At 42.0% G+C, this 21,179-nt stretch overlaps 1 protein-coding gene across 1 annotated transcript; it reads left to right on the forward strand.

Annotated features, from left to right (window-relative positions):
* Positions 1 to 5,237: 5,237 nt before the first annotated feature.
* Positions 5,238 to 15,855, forward strand: LOC115158114 (disabled homolog 2). Its single transcript, XM_029706669.1, has 10 exons — positions 5,238 to 5,387; positions 5,746 to 5,861; positions 7,832 to 7,977; positions 10,213 to 10,311; positions 11,323 to 11,454; positions 11,730 to 11,819; positions 11,982 to 12,029; positions 12,243 to 12,305; positions 12,485 to 12,554; positions 14,374 to 15,855. The coding sequence occupies exons 1-10, from the start codon at positions 5,275 to 5,277 to the stop codon at positions 14,769 to 14,771; spliced, it is 1,275 nt and encodes a 424-aa protein (XP_029562529.1). The 5' UTR covers positions 5,238 to 5,274; the 3' UTR covers positions 14,772 to 15,855.
* The last annotated feature ends 5,324 nt before the right edge of the window (positions 15,856 to 21,179 follow it).

Below are 21,179 nucleotides of genomic sequence, written 5' to 3' on the forward strand. Positions count from 1 at the left end.
ATGCAAATATTGTACAAAATATTTCTGTATTTCATTTCAATAAATATGCAACATTTTCTAAAAACATGTTTTCACTTTGTGTTTATGGGGTAATGTGCGTAGATTGGTGAGAAAAAATCAATTTAATCAATTTTGAATTCATAAGCTGGGCTACTGATAACTTGCTAGTCTTTTTTTATATACAGTATGTGTCATGTAAATTTCCTAGGAGCACTGTAAACTCTTGGGCTTTTTATAACTTATAATGACATATTATGGGCCATGTGTTTGAAGGTTTATTGAAGACTTGTTACATTTCCATCATATAGACCGACCAGGTGAATCCAAGTGAAAGCTATGGTCGCTTATTGATGTCACTTGTCAAATCTACTTCAATCAGTGTAGATGAATGGGAGGAGACAGGTTAAAGAAGGATTTTCTAAGCCTTGAGACAATTGAGACATGGATTGTGTGTGTGTGCCATTCAGAGCATGAATGGGCAAGACAGAAGATTTAAGTGCCTTTGAAAGTGGTATGGTAGTAGGACCCAGGCACACCGGTTTGTGTCAAGAACGGCAATGCTGCTGGGTTTTCCACGCTCAACAGTTTTCCGTGTGTATCAAGAATGGTCCACCACCTAAAGGACATCCAGCTAACTTGAAACAACTATGGGAAGCATTAGAGTCAACATGGGCCAGCATCCCTGTGGAAAGCTTTCGAAGCCTTGTAGAGTCCATGCCCCACTGAACTGAGGCTATTTTGAGAGCAAAAAAAGGGGGGGGGCTGTTCTTAATGTTCAGGGAGGCTGTTATTAATGTTTTGTACACCCATTGTATAGTCATACTACATGTAGGCCTACGTGTCTTTTCTTTACGGTTGCTCTACAGATCAGATTGTTTCATCTGAGTGGTATTTACTGTATGTATACCAGTATGGCATGGTGTTCAGTTTAGTATTCAAAATTAACCATTTGCATGCCATTTCATGTACTTTGTCAGATGGATAATATTGTATTCTGTATAGGGAATACCTAGTCAGTTGTACACCTGAATGCATTCAACTGAAATGTGACTTCTGCATTTAACCAAACCCCTCTGAATCAGAGAGGTGCGGGGGGTTGCCATAGTCGACATCCATGTCCACTGCCTTGCTCAGGGGCAGAATGACAGATTTTTACCTTGTCAGTTAGGGGATTTGATCCAGTAACCTTTCGGTTACTGGCCCAACGCTCTAACCACTAGGCTACCTGCCTACCTGCCTTATAGATCTCCCTAGAAGAACTTGCATGCGTTGATACTGACCATTGTGCTGTTATGCCCAACCATAACATGAGTTAAGACTGGACAGTAGATTTTCATGTTCATACATTTGCATGATAAAGCCAATTTTAAGATGTCATCACCACTTGAAATTGATACTGTCACGGCTGCTCCCGCTCTTCCTTCCAGGCGCTCGAGGGCACCAGGCTCCCCAGCATTACGCACTCCTGCCATCATCATTACGCACACCTGTCTTCCCCCCGTCACGCGCGTCAGTGATTATTGGACTCACCTGGACTCAATCACCTCTGTCGTTACCTTCCCTATATCTGTCTGGTGCCCGGCTCTGTTCCCTTGCTTCTGCATTAATGTTCATATGTCCTTGTATACCCGTGTGCTGACGATGTTTCTGTCCTGTTACCTGTCTGTTCCTATTAAATGTTTGACTCCCCGTACCTGCTTCTCATCCCCGGTGTCGGTCCTTACAGATACAGTGCATTCAGAAAGTGTTCAGACCCCTTGACTTTTTTCACATTTTGTTACGTTACAGCCTTATTCAAAAATGTATTCAATTGTTTTTTCCCCTCATCAATCTACACACAATACCCCATTCAGGCCAAAGAGTTCAATCTTGGTTTCGTCAGACCAGAGAATCTTGTTTCTCATGGTCTGAGAGTCCTTCAGGTGCCTTTTGGCAAACTCCAAGCAGGCTGTCATGTGCCTTTTACTGAGGAGTGGCTTCCGTCTAGCCACTCTACAATAAAGGCCTGATTGGTGGAGTGCCGCAGAGATGGTTGTCTGTCTGGAAGGTTCTCCCATCTCCACAGAAGAACTCTAGAGCTCTGTCAGAGTGACCATCGGGTTCTTGGTCACCTCCCTGACCAAGGCCCTTCTCCCTCGATTGCTCAGGTTGGCCGGGTGACCAGCTCTATGAAAAGTCTTGGTGTTTCGAAACTTCTTCCATTTAAGAATCATGGAGGCCACTGTGTTCTTGGGGACTTTTAAGACATTTTTGGTACCCTTCCCCAGATCTGTGCCTTGACACAATCCTGTCTCTGATCTCTACGGACAATTCCTTCAACCTAATGGCTTGGTTTTTGCTCTGACATGCATTGTCAACTGTGGGACCTTATATAGACAGGTGTGTGCCTTTCCAAATCAAGTCCAATCAATTGAATTTACCACAGGTGGACTCCAATCAAATTGTAGGAACATCTCAAGGATGATCAATGGAAACAGGATCCATCAGAGCTCAATTTCGAATCTCATAGCAAAGGGTCTGAATACTTATGTAAATATATATATCTTGTGGCATACCAGGGGCTTTGGTCAAAACATTTACACAGATCAGACACGGACAGAGTAGGATTAGCTCGGTTTCAAGGGTGTTTATTTGAATAACAAACCAAAAGAAAAGGTCTCCCCCATGAGACCCTCTCCGGGATACCCTCTTCTATGCTCCGTGTCGTGCTGTATCCTGTGGTGAACAAAAATTGAACTCCCTCCTTTTACCTCTGGAACCGTCCCCAACTATAAGGGAGTAACCTTTCTTCCTCCAGTCCCTTCTCCTGTGTGCTGCCCTTTTGCCCCCCCCCCCAGCTCTGTCGGGGAGGGGATTGTCATCAGTCCGACGTATGTCTCCCTTCTCGATAGGGCATCCGCTTTTCCATGCTTCGCCTCTGACCTGTGCACAACAGAAAAAGAGAAGCGTTGAAGGGACAAGAACCACCTGGTGACCCGATCGTTTGTGTCCTTTCCCCTGGCCATCCAGACCAGGGGAGCATGGTCCGTGACCAGGGTGAAGTGGGTACCTAGCAGGTAATACTTGAGAGTCTCTAGCGCCCACTTCACCGCTAGACACTCTTTCTCAACAATAGAGTACTTTTTCTCTCTGGGTATCAGCTTTCGGCTTATGTACATGATGGGTTGCTCCTCCCCATCGTGTATCTGGGACATAACGGCCCCTAGTCCCGTGTCACATGCATCTGTCTGGACCAACATCGGCAGCTGGAAATGGGGTGTTACGAGAATTGGATGGGAGCACAGTGCTTCCTTCAGGCGCCTGAACGCCGCTTCTGTCTTGTCTGTCCTTTTCACTGTTTTCGGGAGGCGGGCCCTGGTTAGATCGGTGAGGGGGGAAGCTATAGCCGCAAAGTTGGGGATAAACCGGCTATAGTATCCTGCCAGTCCCAGGAAGGACTTGACCTGTGTCTTGGTACGTGGAACGGACCAGTCAGGTACCGCATGAACCTTCCTCTCCTGGGGCTTGACGTTCCCCTGTCAGATCAAATACCCCAGGTACTCCACCTCCTCGAACACTAGTTTGCATTTCTTGGGGTTCGCTGTCAACCCGGCTTGTCTGAGCGCGTCCAGCACTTCCTGGAGGCGCGTCAGGTGCTCTTCTCAACCTTGGCTGTGGATGGTGATATCATCCAAATAGGCCGCTGTGTACTGCTGGTGGGGTCAAAGTACTTTGTCCATCAGGCGCTGGAATGTGGGCGGGTCTATGTGGAGACTGAACGGGAGCACCCGGTACTGATATAGTCCATCTGGTGTCGAAAATGGCGTCTTCCCCCGGGAGGAGGCTGCCAACGGTACCTGCCAATATCCTTTAATCAGGTCAAGGGTGCTGATGTACCGGGCCTTTCCCAATCGGTCGATGAGCTCGTCCACCCTCGGCATGGGGTAGGCGTCGAACAAGCTGATGTCGTTCACACCCCGGAAATCATTACAGAAGCGCAGGCTACCGTCCGGTTTGGGCACCAACATGATGGGGCTGCACCATGCACTGTGGAACTCTTCAACGCCCCCCTTACTTCGGGCCTCAGGAATCCGATATGGATTCTTTCGTACCGTTTCCCCAGAATGGGTACGGATGTGTTGTTCAATGAGGGTCGTGCGGCCCGGCTCTTCGGAGAACACCGCCATGTTCCGATCAACAAGCTTCCTGAGCTCTTGCTTCTGGGCCGGGTCGAGGTCCTCATTGCTCAGGACCGACCACTGGTACCGTTGGCGTCCTGGGACCCAACCATAACACGGCCAAGGCTGTCCTCTCGTGCCACTTCTTCAACAGGTCCACGTGGTAAATATGTTGGGGTTTCCATCTCCCCGGCTGCCGTACGCGGTAATTGACAGGTCCTAGCTTCTCTATCACCTCGTATGGCCTGTGCCACGTTGCCAGTAACTTACTTTTGGCTGTGGGGATTAAGACCAACACCCTGTCTCCCACCTGGAATTCTCGGGGCTGGGTTCCCCGATTGTAGTCCTTGGCTTGGGCCTTCTACATATGTTCCCTTACCACTGGCTATATGGCTGTCATCCGCTTCCTCATCGTCTCCACGTGCTCGACCACGCTGCGTAAGTGGGTCGTTTGGGCTTCCCAGACCTCCTTGGCGAGGTCCAGTAGGCTGCGTGGCCTCCTCCCATAGAGGAGTTCGAAAGGGGAAAAACCAGTGGAGGACTAGGGTAATTCTCAGATTGAGAACATTAGGTGGGGTAGTAGCTGGTCCCAGTTCTTCCCGTCCTGCTCGATGACCTTCCGCAACATTTATTTGAGCGTTTTATTGAACCACTCGACCACCATAAACTCATAAACTCAGGAACTCGTTCGGGATTCCCACCCGGCTAAAGAGGTGGAACAGCATTTCTAAAAATCTTGTCATTATGGGATATTTTTAGTAGATTGCTGAGGAAGAAATGTAAGAATGAGGCTGTTGTGTAACAAAATGTGGAAAAAGTCAAGGGGTCTGAATACTTTCTGAAGGCACTGTAAATGCTGTATACTCTGTGTATGAGTAGTATGGGAGATGGGCTTCAACATTCCAGTGTGTTTTTGAGCTGACCACCTGACATTTTCATTCTATTTAATATGTGGTAAGACTGGCTTAGCATTGCTACACCAGTTTAGCCCTTATGACCTTTCGATTGTTACTTCTTTCATTACTGATGTCAATATCACCTGAAAGATTATGCTGTTGGTGGGAATTACAGCAACTCCGTTGAAGAGTTCAAAAGTATTTTATTGCAACGCCAGCGGATGTTAATACATCACCAGCGAGGCATCTTTCTGACCTTTGGCTCCAAGACATTTCACACGGCTTTGAGGCTCGAGTCGAGCCAAAGAGTAGAAAGGAACAACATCCTTAGCAGGTGAGATGTATGTCTTTCTCAAGGCTTGGACAGGGAGAAAGAGATTTACATTGTTAAATGACTAATGAAAGGTTTTTCCTTTAATGACGTTTGTTGAAACGATCCTTCATGTATGTTTATATTGCGAAAGTTCTAATTACTTATAAGTACAGCTATCTACTTTCAGCATTTACCTAGACTGAATTAATTTGCCCAATCTCTACTTTTTTGGCAATGTCCAGGTTTTGTTCTAAAAATGTGAATACCCCAGTACACCGAGCATAACGTGTAGCCTTCCACTGAATTACATATGATGTGTTTTTGAAGCAGATTGAGCTTCTCTCGTAATATCTCTATCCCCTATTACATTTCTAAACAGTTGCAAGCAGCACATCATTATGGAGACAGACCAAGAGGTTTGCAAGGCAGCTGCGAGCTGTCCAGCTCCAAGCCAAGGACCCGTCAAGACTGGCTGGCTGTCCTCCAACAAGAGGGGTAAGGGACTGTGTCCATTCTAAGTATCATGGGTCCCATCTACCACTGCTGAAATTAATCTAGTTTCTTCTGGAAAGTAATTTACCAGAGTAAATAGATGTTACGTTTTTTTCCCGAAATGTATTTTTCCATTACATTTTGGCAGTTAGCATGCATATTATTACTGAATATTACATAATACTACTTGAATGCTTTACAAACTAGTAGGGTATTTACAAAAGACTGAGAGATGGCTCTTTAGATTAATAAACTGATAAATTACTGGTCTTTGAGGTTTCCTTTCAAGGACACAGAGTTAAAATTAGTCCTGAACTAAAAAACTATCAGTGGAGATTCTAAACTGCGTCCCGCAAACTGACCCTGAATGTCTTAAAATCAACATCAAATCAAATTTTATTGGTCACATACACGTGATTAGCAGATGTTATTGCAGGTGTAGCGAAATGCTTGTGCTTCTAGCTCCGACAGTGCAGTAATATCTAACAAGTAATATCTAACAAATTACACAACATATACCCAATACCCACAAATCTAAGTAGCAATGAACTAAGACTATATACATATGGACGAGCGATGTCAGAGCGGAACGGACTAAGATACAGTAAAATAGTATAGAATACAGTATATACATATGAGATGAGTAATGCCAGATATGTAACATTAAGTGACTAAGATACCGTAGAATAGTATAGAATACAGTATATACATTTGAGATGAGTAATGTAAGATTTGTAAACATTATTAAGTGACTAAGATACCGTAGAATAGTATAGAATACAGTATATACATGAGATGAGTAATGCCAGATATGTAAACATAATTAAAGTGACTAGTGTTCCATTCCTTAAAGTGGCCAGTGTCTTCTAGTCTATGCCTATAGGCAGCAGCCTCTAATGTGCTAGTGATGGCTGTTTAACAGTCTGATGGCCTTGAGATAGAAGCTGTTTTTCAGTCTCTCGGTCCCAGCTTTGATGCACATGTACTGATCTTGCTTTCTGAATGGTAATGGGGTGAACAGTCAGTGGTTTGGGTGGTTGATGTCCTTGATTATCTTTTTGGCCTTCCTGTGACATCGGGTGCTGTAGCTGATCTCATTAGGCGTTTCTGAATACAAAAACATTTGTTTACGCAAACACACATGACTAGGAGAATCTTAGCCATAATGTAAACATAAATGTTGTATTTACTACATTGTTTGTTATTCATAAACCTCAAAAATATGTAAAAAATTAACCAATAAGAGCAAAGTTAGTTTTTGTAGAATTGTATAACTTTTGATGAGTTAGAATTTTGTGCTGCCATAAAATGCCAATTTTAGCATTCTCACAAATAAATGCTAAAAAATGTTGTACTTCACAGTTCTATGCAACCAATGTTTTATAGAATCCTCAAGTCTTAGTAGAATATGGTACAAAGTTGCTAATTGGCTATAATGCTAAAGTTATCTGTAATGAGATTTGAACACGCAACCTTTGGGTTGCAGCAACCCAGTTGCCAGACTTTCGAGTTATTTGTCCACCCATCCACCCTGACCAACCACCCTACTTTCATTTTTGCCTTAAGTAACCTTCTGTCTTATGCAACCATACCAAATGTAACATATCATACTAATTTGAGTGTCCCGGATTGTCGTTTACTATGTTACGTCAAGTCTATGAGACCAGGCTGGTTAAAAATCCAACCTTTGTCACAAATACACTCTCTCTCACACCCATAAACAGGTAATTGCTATTCCAGGAAGCATGAAAATAAAACATTGACTACTAGGCTACAAGGATAGTCAGGAGCTCTCTCTTGGATGAGCCAAATGCTGCCTCAGCATCAGCATAGACCACTATAGTACACACTGTCTGTGGGAGCAACCACTAACTCCCTGACTGACTCATGTTGTGGTGGGTTAAGTCCAATGGTCCTGTGGTTAGTTCCACTGTCATCCCCGTTATGCCTCATTTACTCCCTCATGTTCTCAGGCCCCCCAGTAACCAAGCCGCCATCTGATGGGACCTCTCGTTTCCAAGGAGACGGGGTTCGCTATAAGGCCAAGCTAATTGGAGTGGACTACGTCCCAGCGGCCCAGGGAGATAAGATGTGTTTGGACTCCATGATGAAACTCAAGGTAGAGCAGACTGTGGGAAAGAGTCCACTCTATTTCTTGCTGTACATAACCATTTCTTGAAAGTAGCGATGTTAGATGTGTCATCAGTCACTAGAATGAGGAAGTTATGTGGTCAGTTAGCGGCAGGTATCATATGAGAAAATGATATCCTGTTCGTTTCCAAAAATATATTCTCGACAGCTAGTCTTCCTGGGGTCCGACACATAATGAAAAAGATATCACAGACAAAAACATTTTACAATTTACATACATTTTAAAACATTCACATAGACATTAAAGACACACATAGATACAGTTGAAGTCGGAGGTTGTCATGCACTTATATTGGAGTCATTAAAACTCGTTTTTCAACCACTCCACAAATTTCTTGTTAACAAACTATAGTTTTGGCAAGTCGGTTAGGACATCTACTTTGTGCATGACACAAGTAATTTTTCCAACAATTGTTTACAGACAGATTATTTTACTGATAATTCACAGTATCACAATTCCAGTGGGTCAGAAGTTTACATAAACTAAGTTGACTGTGCCTTTAAACAGCTTGGAAAATTCCAGAAAATTATGTCATGGCTTTAGAAGCTTCTGAAAGGCTAATTGACATCATTTGAGTCAATTGGAGGTGTACCTGTGGATGTATTTCAAGGCCTACCTTCAAACTCAGTGCCTCTTTGCTTGACAACATGGGAAAATCAAAAGAAATCAGCCAAGACCTCAGAAAAAAATTGTAGACCTCCACAAGTCTGGTTCATCCTTGGGAGCAATTTCCAAATGCCTGAAGGTCCCGTGTTTGTCTGTACAAACAATAGTATGCAAGTATAAACACCATGGGACCACGCAGCCCTTATACCGCTCAAGAAGGAGACGCATTCTGTCTCCTAGAGATGAACATACTTTGGCGCGAAAAGTGCACATCAGTCCCAGAACAACAGCAAAGGACCTTGTGAAGATGCTGGAGGAAACAGGTACAAAAGTATCTCTATCCACAGTAAAACGAATCCTATATCGACATAACCTGAAAGGCCGCTCAGCAAGGAAGAAGCCACTCCTCCAAAACCACCATAAAAAGCCAGACTACGGTTTGCAACTGCACATGGGGACAAAGATCGTACTTCTTGGAGCAATGTCCTCTCGTCTGATGAAAGAAAAATAGAACTGTTTTGGCCATAATGATGATCGTTATGTTTGGAGGATAAAGGGGGAGGATTGCAAGCCGAAGAACACCATACCAACCGTGAAGCATGGGGGTTGTGGGGGTGCTTTGCTGCAGGAGGGACTGGTGCACTTCACAAAATAGATGGCTTCATGAGGAAGGACAATTATGTGGATATATTGAAGCAACATCTCAAGACATCAGTCAGGAAGTTAAAGCTTGGTCGCAAATGGGTCTTCCAAATGAACAATGACTCCATGCATACTTCCAATGTTGTGGCAAAATGGGTTAAGAACAACAAAGTCAAGGTATTGGAGTGGCCATCACAAAGTCCTGACCTCATCCTATAGAAAATGTGTGGGCAGAACTGAAAAAGTGTGTGCGAGCATGGATGCCTACAAACCTGACTCAGTTACACCAGCTCTGTCAGGAGGAATGGGCCGAAATTCATCCAACTTATTGTGGGAAGGTTGTGGAAGGCTACCCGAAACGTTTGACCCAAGGTAAACAATTTAAAGGCAATGCTACCAAATACTAATTGAGTGTATGTAAACTTCTGACTCACTGGGAATGTGATGAAAGAAATAAAAGCTGAAATAAATCATTCTCTCATTCTCTCTTCACATTCTTAAAATAAAGTGGTGATCCTAACAGACCTAAGACAGGGAATTTTTTGCTAGGATTAAATGTCAGGAATTGTGAAAAACTGAGTTTAAATGTATTTGGCTAAGGTGTATGTAAACTTCCGACTTCAACTCTATATATACAGAGCTGGTAACTGAGTCAGGTTTGTAGGCCTCCTTGCTCGCACACGCTTTTTCAGTTCTGGCCACAAATTTTCAAAATGTACTTACAAATTACTTGTGTCATGCACAAAGTAGATGTCCTAACCGACTTGCCAAAACTATAGTTTGTTAACAAGAAACTTGTGGAGTGGTTGAAAAACGAGTTTTAATGACTCCAACCTAAGTGTATGTAAACTTCCGACTTCAGCTGTATATATACAACTAAAGGCATACCAATTTACATTCACATTTTCTCAATTGTGTGTGCGTGTTTGTGTTTGCATGTGGGTGTGAACACAGGGCCAGGAGGTGGCAGGCAGGAACCAGGGACGACACAAGCAGAGGGTGTGGCTGAAGGTGTCCATTACTGGTGTGAAAATCTTAGATGAGAGGACTGGGGTAAGTCAGTGCTGATACTGCAAGACTCCACAAACTGTGATCTCGGCTCCCATGTGTAGTTTAATGCTTAATGGTTCAACCCTTAAGTCTTCATCAGATCAAACCTAATCTTGCAGCCAGACGTGCCTATAATGCATATATTCGTAAATCTGGCATCAGCATCTGAGATTTAGGTTGGACCAAATGAGGCATTGATTGCAGCCTGCTTTCTGATTTAAATGTGGTCTGTGGATTTAGTAAAACATTATGATTTTACTTTTTTTTTAAATAACCCCAGACCTCGCTCGAACGTCTAAATCCTGATGTATGTCGAAATTATAATGGATATATATTTAGAAATAACTGCCCTTTTATCCAGCACGCAAATGTATATTTATGAAAAATAAGTGGGAGGCCCACAGAAGATAGGATGGGAAGACTATCCAGGTAATCTGAGAGGATGTAGGGGCACTAACCTAAGGACTTTAATGTCTCTCTTAGGCACGATAACATGAAGCAGGACATAATCATATCCTATCAGATTTAATTATGAGGAATAGGATTGAGTTCTGGGAAGATATATATATTTTAAGATTATGGACCTAATCCAGATTTGTTGGGGTATGTAATGCTGTGGGCACATTGATATTATAGATAATATTAAGAACCATTTCAGAGAAATTGCTTCTTTTTCAATTGTATTATTTATTATATATCATGAAAAATGACCATGAGAGAAACCAGTCTTTTGCTATTTTGAGGTACAGCATATCAGTAATAATGTTTGAAAATGACAGATATCCCAAAATCCTGACCTTCAAATGGCTACCTTGTCCTTTTCTCTTGAATGAACTAGTACATTCTTAGGATGACAGAGGGCCATATTAGAACACTAACCTTCGCCTTCTTTACACGGATATAACCACTTTCATCAAGAGGTGCTCTCTAGTTGCAGACGACATGATGTTTACATCGCTGACTGTCTGGCTGCTATATCCATTCCACTGTCATCCCATTGTGTTCACAATATAGGTTGTGGAGTATGACCACGAGAGGGGGAAGATAAACTCCCTGACAAAGGATGAGTCAGACCCTAGAGCCCTCTCCTACATCTACGATCATGAAGGCGCCTACACTCTGTTCTACATCAAGATGGCCAATTTGGTAAGTGGTTTTGATCTGATCCAAAGATCCAGAGATGATCCATAATCGCAGTAAATACATATCTTGTTAATACAGTATATTAATTATGAGTATGTCTTTTGGACATGCACCATAATTCTGTCTGGAATTCAATCATTTGCAGGATTTATAGAAGATTTCAACTCTGCACTTTCAGAAGTGTGTTTAATTTGTACAGCAGTGCAATGATTGAATTCTTGGCTAAAATCCTATATCAAATCAGAAGTGTAATTGACTTTTGGTTTCTTATGGAACAGGCTGACCCTGTCCTTGATGATATCAAAGAAGTCTGCCAAAGCCCAGTAACACAAGAGGACCAAGTCATAAAGCTCAATAAACCAGTAGAGGTGAGGATAAACTACACTTACTGTTGTCCAAAGGTTTGTATAGGCAATTTTTCTGCTAACCATTTTAGGGATGTCCTGGTATATATACATATGTGGTCTCTATAATGGCCAGGGTGCCTTTTGATAACAATCCCTTGCTTCTCAATTATTATATGTCTCTAGGATGCTGTCGCCTTACTGCTTCTTGATGAGAAAATAGCTTCTCCAAAGGTAAGGAGAGCGAGTAACTGCAGAAGGCCTCTTCCTAATATGGAACAAACCAATGTTGTAGTTTTTGTATTGTAAAACCAAGTTAGATAGATAGATTGACAAATAATATTATTGCATACTCAAATATTCTAGCTACTGTACATCATCTCAATTGCCAACATGAGATATAAAATTAGATCATCTTTGGACATAATGTTAACTTCTCATTTGAAGGGCCTGGATGACTTTGAAATGTTAAATTCCATGCCTAGCTCTCCGTCAGGGCAACCAAAGCAGGTAATGGACACATTTGATGGTATTTTATCAACTTTAACAATTTATATGGTTTTATATGGTAGGCCTAGGCAAACCCACCAGTCATTAACTTTCAGCAGGTGGCAGACTTGTTCTTTGTGAATGTTACATTGAGCAGCGATGACAGAATCCTGTCTACTTGTTGTGGTTTGTTCCCACAGATCTCATCCAGGGACGAGCTGATGGACATCTTCTCTTTCCCCAGTCAAAACTCTGACATGAATCAACCAGGTGAGTTATTACCCAGCAAACATATCATGGTTCCCTATACTTTCTCAGAATGTTAACGCTTCAAGAATATGCAAGTGGTAAGCTAAAAAACTTCCCAGATGATAGAGGTTTCCAAATATGTTTCCATTACATCACTAATATGTCACCTTTGATATACAGAAAATGTAATGAAGGGGCAAATCTGTATCATAGTTTTCGAAATAACTTTCATGGGATATTCTAATGATAACCTTTGCTGCCTGAGGGCCATGTTGGGACTCAACCTGGTCTCAGAACATTTCGTATTATTCTGTACATTAATCCGAGATATACATTTAGTATGATATGTTATGTTTCGTATGGTATGTATTAATTTGTTGATGTCCATCAACCATTTCATATGATATGTTCGGAATTACAATTTGCATTATATGTTAAGAATTAGAAAAACGTACAATATGTTACTCATTTGAAAAACTTATGATATGTTACAAATTCTAGCTAGGTGGCCAACGTTAGCTAGCTGGGTAACGTTAGCTAGGCTAGAGGTTAGGGTTAAGGTTACGTTTAGGAGTTTAGTTAAAGGGTTAAGGTTAGGGGAAGGGTTAGCTAAAATGATTAGGATTAGGGTTAGCTAACATGCTAAGCAGTGGTGGAAAAAGTACCCAATTGCCATACTTGAGTAAAAGTAAAGATACCTTAATAGAAAATGAAGTAAAAGTGAAAGTCACCCAGTAAAATACTTGAGTACTATTTTGGTTTTACATATAGTTAATTATCAAAAGTAAAAGTATAAATATTTCAAATTCCTTATATTAAGAAAACCAGACAGCACCATTTTCTTGTTTTTTTAATTAACGGATAGCCAGGGGCACACTCCAACACACAGACATCATTTACAAATTAAGCATGTGTGTTTAGTGAGTCCACCAGATCAGAGGCTGTATGGATGACCAGGGATGTTCTCTTGATAAGTGGGTGAATTTGACTATTTTCCTGTTCTGTTAAGCATTCAAAATGTAACGAATACTTTTGGGTGTCAGGGAAAATGTATGGAGTAAAAAATATATTATTTTCTTTAGGAATGTAGTAAAGTAAAAGTTGTCAAAAATATAAATAGTAAAGTAAAGTACAGATACCAAAAAAAACTACTTAAGTAGTACTTTAAAGTATTTTTACTTAAGTACTTTACACCACTGATGCTAAGCAATTGCAAAGTAGCTAAAAAGAAGTAAGTGTTTGAAAAGTTTCTAATTAGCTAAAGTTGTCTGTGATGAGATTCGAACTCCCAACCTTTGAGTTACTAGATGTTCGCCCACCCATCCACCCCGACCAACCACCCTACTTTCGCTTTTGTCTTAAGTAACCATCTGTCTTATGTAACTATACCAAACGTAACATATCATACTCATTTTATTATCCCGGATTTATATTTACTATGTTATGTTTAGTCTATGAGACCAGGCTGTGGGACTACACTGCAACATTACCTAAATTCAAGGAATGTTGACTGTTTGCTGGGTAGTAACATTGGAATAATAAAAGTCACATCATTGGCAATGTAACATGGCTTCATTTCAAACCTTGACTCATTAAGAATTTAGGCAGTATATGTATATATCCATCCAGACCACCGCCACTAAACAACCTGCTTCTCTGACATACATGTTTTAAGCTATGTCCACATTGTAAGCAGGCAATAATTACATTCTAGTTCATATGACCAGCGCAATAATAGACTCCAATCCTATTTTTTGAACCGGAAAGTGTAGCGTGGACATAGCTAGCATCACAAGGAGAATGCTTTGCCACTTTTAATATACCTTCTGATTTCTTCAAGGATCTCCACAGTCTCTGTCAGTTCCTCTGATATTTCCCACCTTCCCTGGTCAGCCGATCGCTGTTGCATCATTCGTCTCACCTCCTGTTTCAATACCCTGGTGTCAGCAAGGGCCCCCCCCAACTCTCTCACCCAGTTTAAATGGATCCTGGGGGGCTCCGGCCCCCTGGCCTTCCCAGCCCAACATGACTGGATGGATCCCGGGGCCGGGTGGCATGATGCCCTATGGAGGCCCCCAGCTGCAGGGGTACGGAGTGAACCCACAGCCAGGGGTTATGTGGGGTCAGAACACAATGAGCTTTCCCACCTCTGCCCCAAACTACACGCCCTACAGGGCAGAGGGACTCCAGCAGCAGCCCGGCTCTCCTACCACCAACAACAAACCAGCCCAAGGATGAACTGGCTTAGAGAGCCAATGAAATGTCCCTGTTGTCTTCATGTCTGTATGCTTGGCATTGTCAGGGTCGGATTACAGAACGGGCACGCAGGGCACGACCTTCTATGCCCCCTGAAGTTCGGGGGTCCCCAGATAGCATATTATAGCAAAATGTGTGGAATTACAGAAAATGTGCTTTAAAACTGCAACTTTTTCTCTCAGCCTCATGGCAAAATGTGAACAATAGCATGAGATGAGCTATAAAACAGAACATTCTTCTCTCTGACCCATGGCAAAAAGTGTAGAATTGCAGGAAATTAACTTTACAACTGCAAGATTTTCTCATAGCCTCATAACACAAGGTATAGAATAACATTATACAACTACACATTTTTGAAGGAAGTTAGCAGTTTTCCTATAAAAAAATCTGGATGCACCAAATGCAGTAGTCCGGCCCTGTGCATTGTCTTTCTAGTACTTAGTAGTGCTTTTTCCATATGTATGTATTCCGTATTCCATTCCGTATGTATGAATCTGTTTACTAGGGTGCAGTTCTACATTGCTTTTGATAATGTACATTTGTGAATTTGAGCTCAACAGCAATTATATCTGTAGATTGTTCAGTAGACTTGACTTTTTTTGACAGAATCATTTAGATGAAGAAGTAAGATGAAAATTAAATTCAAATGCTGTAGTTTTGGAGGGATCTCACAGAGCTGAACATGTTTACAATTCTGAGAATTCACATGAAAGACAAATTTGACATTCTTTTTAAATGTATTTTCTCCATCTATGTAAACAAGATAATGTGGTTATGTTTATGTTCTAGAAAGTGAATTCCATGCATGCTGTGGATCTCATGATGGGATGAGTGTTCATAAATCATGTTTGTGTAGATATTTAAATCAAGTAATGAGGGTTGAATAGATTTATGAGTATCTCAGCTCCATTTTGGATTAAATGGGTATTAGGCCTACTGATAATGTTAAAAGAGTACTCGTTTTTCAAGAGGAACATACACTTTATAATGGTAATCATATCAAAAGACAGCCATGGAAATAAATTGTGTCATGGATTTCATAATAAAAATGAATATCTTACGGTAATTTAGCCTACAGATTCATCATCTTATGATCTAAATGAACACCCCCATCTATTTCCTGATTTAGCATTGGGGACATCCATTGAGTAACAGACGGAACAATATAGCGCAGCATACTTGAATGGCACCCAAAATACGAGTTCAACATGGACCACCTAATTTTCATCTAAATTGGAGTTAAACTTCACACGGACAAAGATGGTAAGATATCACTTAAACATTGATGAAAAGATATAGAAAAACATGCAAAAGATGAATACTATTGAACAATACTAGATTAATACTATTGGACAGCCTATGCATAGACTATAATAAAATGGGGATATAAGTTTGCTGTAGCGCATTAATAGCTACGTTTACACAGGCAGACCCAATTCTGATCTTAGCCCAATTATAGGCCATTGGTCAAAATACCAATTAGTAGGAAAATATAAAAATTAGGCTGCCTGTTTAAACGCAGCCTTTGTAGCGCATACTCGCACTTTCTCTGTAACCCGTCACGGTTTCATGTTTATTCCAATTATCGCGCTTCTACAAATACCTTCTTGAGATGGGGTTTCGATGTCATGGCATCCATAAACCACGTTAAACTTGAAATATTTACATAACATCTATCTCTGTATGCCAGGGGTCGCCAACTGTTAGGTCGCGATCGACTGGTTGATCTCCAAGGCCATTCTTAGTAAATCACCGAACATTTCTGTAAAAAAAAAACGATAAAGCCTTTTTTTTATTGGTTTCGCGCTGTTGGGGTTACGTGTACTTGGTTCAGCAGCAGCCCTAGCTCCGGGAAGGCAAAGTGTTACCATTTTGATCCATTTCATGTGTCTGAAGGTAGAATTCCGCCTACCCGGCAGAGCCCAGAGAGCAAATCAAGTGCAACTATAGTCCTCCCGCTGGCCAATCAGATAGCTCAGATCACCGTCTGCACAATTGCCTCGAGCCATAGACTGTAAATATAAGCCTCGAACGCACAGCAAAACGGATACTGTGAGATTTCAAAACGTGTAAAACCATGACTAGAGAGAGACTCAATACAACAAAGAGCTGCTGTTTTTATGAGTAAGTTAATGTTTAAGTTGTTATTCAGCACTGTCAACTTTGTTCAACACTTGTTTAAGTCATAAAATGCACTGCAGCTGCAATGAATGACAATAGCAAAGTGAGTGAGCCTCACCGCTGCTCCCTCCCTTCAGACTGACCATCAGATGCAGGCCATCAGTCCATAAAAAAACTATTATTATGCTCACTTGGATGTGCCTCACAAGTAATACAACAAAATATATTTACCAGTGTGATCATAGACCTACAAATTATAATTTAAAAATGGTCTGAGAAGAACAACATTGGCAGGACAATTCAAGTGATAATGTATTGGCATTGGCGATTTTAGCTTGAATATCTTGGTGGGGCAAAATCAATTATTTGGGGTAGGGGGGGGGGGGGCTGCATGCCAGCAAAGCCACAAAACAACAATAAAAAAATACTGACAATTGAGATGTACAAACTATGGTATACGGGGACTACGAGGGGATAAGAGGCAATCCGTAATTTCGATTAAGACATTAATGAGCAAGCTAAGACGGACGTAGTCAATATAACTATTTGTTCTGCACTTTTGAAATTTGAATTCAGAACATGGGCCGTTCTTACAGTATTCTCCCTGTACACCAAGTCAGAACCGTAGGATAAATAATGGGGGCATATAAGCAGACAATGAAAGCTCTTACAATATTCGATGATGACATTTCTCTAAAACAGGCTATAGGCTTCATGTGCACCACCAAGTCAGAACAGTAGGGGGAAAGTGGCCAAATTATTTGGGTGAGGCACATGGGCTACTAACAGTTTACTACACAACATACACTTAGTATGAATTTCTTAGCTACAGTATACATACAGTTGAAGTCGGAAGTTTACATACACTTAGGTTGGAGTCATTAAAACGCATTTTTCAACCACTCCACAAATTTCTTGTTAACAAACTATAGTTTTGGCAAGTCGGTTAGGACATCTACTTTGTGCATGACACAAGTAATTTTTCCAACAATTATTTACAGACAGATTATTTCACTTATAACTCACTGTATCACAATTCCAGAGGGTCAGAAGTTTACATAAACTAAGTTGACTGTGCCTTTAAACAGCGATGTCATTGCTTTAGAGGCTTCTGTGATGTCATTGCTTTAGAGGCTTCTGATAGGCTAATTGACATCATTTGAGTCGATTGGAGGTGTACCTGTGGATGTATTTCAAGGCCTACCTTCAAACTCAGTGCCTCTTTTCTTGACAACATGGGAAAATCAAAAGAAATCAGCCAAGACCTCAGGAAAAATTGTAGACCTCCACAAGTCTGGTTCATCCTTGGGAGCAATTTCCAAATGCCTGAAGGTACCGCGTTCATCTGTACAAACAATAGTACGCAAGTATAAACACCATGGGACCATGCAGCTGTCATACCGGTCAGGAAGGAGACGTGTTCTGTCTCCGAGAGATGAACGTACTTTGGTGCGAAAAGTGCAAATCAATCCCAGAACAACAGCAAAGGACCTTGTGAAGATGCTGGAGGAAACAGGTACAAAAGTATCTCTATCCACAGTAAAACGAGTCCTATATCAACATAACCTGAACGGCCGCTCAACAAGGAAGAAGTCACTGCTCCAAAACCACCATAAAAAGCCAGACTACGGTTTGCAACTGCACATGGGGACAAAGATTGTACTTTTTGGGGAAATGTCCTCTAGTCTGAGGAAACAAAAATAGAACTGTTTGGCTATAATGCCCATTGTTACGTTTGGAGGAAAAAGGGGAGGCTTGCAAGCCGAAGAACACCATCCCAACCGTGAAGCACGGGGGTGGCAGCATCTTGTTGTGGGGGTGCTTTGCTGCAGGAGGGACTGGTGCACTTCACAAAATAGATGGCATCATGAGGAAGGACAATTATGTGGATATATTGAAGCAACATCTCAAGACATCAGTCAGGAAGTTAAAGCTTGGTCACAAATGGGTCTTCCAAATGAACAATGACTCCATGCATACTTCCAATGTTGTGGCAAAATGGGTTAAGAACAACAAAGTCAAGGTATTGGAGTGGCCATCACAAAGCCCTGACCTCAATCCTATAGAAAATTTGTGGGCAGATCTGATAAAGTGTGTGCGAGCAAGGAGGCCTACAAACCTGACTCAGTTACACCAGCTCTGTCAGGAGGAATGGGCCAAAATTCATCCAACTTATTGTGGGAAGGTTGTGGAAGGCTACCCAAAACGTTTGACCCAAGTTAAACAATTTAAAGGCAATGCTACCAAATACTAATTGAGTGTATGTAAACTTCTGACTTCCTGGGAAAGTAATGAAAGAAATAAAAGCTGAAATAAATCATTCTCTCTTCTATTATTCTGACATTTCACATTCTTAAAATAGAGTGGTGATCCTAACTGACCTAAGACAGGATATTTTTACTAGGATTAAATGTCAGGAATTGTGAAAAACTGAGTTTAAATGTATTTGGCTAAGGTGTACGTAAACTTCCGACTTCAACTGTATCTCCCTGGCATATTACAATACATAATTTATGCAGCAGCATACAAGACAATTTTGGACTCACCTTGTTGCGCTGTGCCCACTTGAACAGGAAGGTGGCGCGGCGGTCCTTGTGGGCAAATTTTGTCATCAAACTTTCTCATCAAAGTCTGGCATTCTCGGGATTTATGGTGCTTTCAAGACAGGTGAGAATGGACCACACACCCACTGCACTGAACAGCAGGCTAGTAATTGCTTTGTAACGCTTGGAGTTAGCCACTGATTCCTTTCAAAGCATTCATTGTTAAATTTGCGATTTCCAACTTGATGTGTGATGTTTATGTCCAATGGCCGATGAGCACCACTACGTTTTCTCTACAATTTCTCTTCATATGACAAGGATTGAAAAGGATTTGCCAGTAGGTTGTCGACGTGATTCGGTGTAGAGGGTCCTCCTGATGACTGCTTGTCTAGCTTGCTAGCTAAGATTTTGAAAGTATGATGTTGACATGATCAGTCCAATCAAAGCTATGGTAGCTATAACGTGATTTGACGTCATTTTATCTGTGGCCAATGACTGAGCCTTCTTGGATGGGCATTTCTAATGTAACTCGATGGTAAGACCCAAGGTGCTTGAGTTCTCTAGCTCTTCCTGTAGATTCTGAGGTGACGTAGTGTCCCAATGAGTGACAGAACACTGAGCCAATCACGGCGCAACTAGAGAACATTACCAACCCCTACACGCTGTATTTTCCGCTGGCTGCCCCACCTCCACAGAAAGCACTGAGCTAGGCTGAAACACCTGCATTTTGGAGCTGCCTTACTCAAGAAAGCAATGCAACTTTATTAACTCAATTATTATTTTTTACATTGTTTGCAAACTGATATGTGGCACATATTAATTCCAGAAATAGCATGCAAAAACAAAAAATAATTTCACTGTTATTATTTTTGGAGCTAAACAGGTGGGGCTCAAAACAGGTGGGGCATTGCCCTGAATGATGGGTCGAAATGAGTAGACCAAGGTGCAGCGTGGAATATGTTCATCTTGTAGTTTAACGCAAAAATGAACACTTTACAAATTAAACAAAAATGACAGCCGACAGTTCTGTCAGGTACTTACAACTAAACAGAAAGCAACTACCCACAAAACCCAAAGGAAAAACAGGCTGCCTAAGTATGGTTCCTAATCAGAGACAACGATAGACAGCTGCCTCAGGTTAGGAACCATACTCGGCCCAACACAAAGAAATACAAAAAATAGAATGCCCACCCCACACCCTGACCTAACCACATAGAGAAACAAACCCTCTCTCTCAGGTCAGGGCGTGACAGTACCCCCCCCTTAGGGCTAGCACAACCCATCCTGGCTCGATGTTGACTTTAGCCCGGCAAGGGCGGAGCGCTGGTACAGGACGAACTGGGCTGTGCTGGTGAATGAGGGGTACCATGCGTAGAGCAGGCGCAGGATAACCTGGGCCGAAGAGACACACTGGAGACCAGATCCGTTGAGCCGGTGCACTTCTCCCTGGCTGCCGGCCAACTCTAGCACGGCAACGGTGAGGAGCTTGCACCGAGTGCACCGGGCTGTGAGTACGCACTGGCGACACAGTGCGTATCACCGCATAACCCGGTGCTTGCTCGGTCACTCGCTCCCCACGGTAAGCACGGGAAGTTGGCTCAGGTCTTAAACCCACCTTAGCCAATCTACCCGTGTGCCCCCCCAAAATGTTTTTTGCCGCTGCCTCTCGGGCTTCTGTTGTTGCTTTCTTGCCTGTTCCTCCCAGTATCGCCGTTCCGCTTTCGCT

Source organism: Salmo trutta, chromosome 22 (genome assembly GCF_901001165.1).
Source record: "Salmo trutta chromosome 22, fSalTru1.1, whole genome shotgun sequence".
In the NCBI taxonomy this organism is placed as follows: Eukaryota; Metazoa; Chordata; class Actinopteri; order Salmoniformes; family Salmonidae; genus Salmo; species Salmo trutta.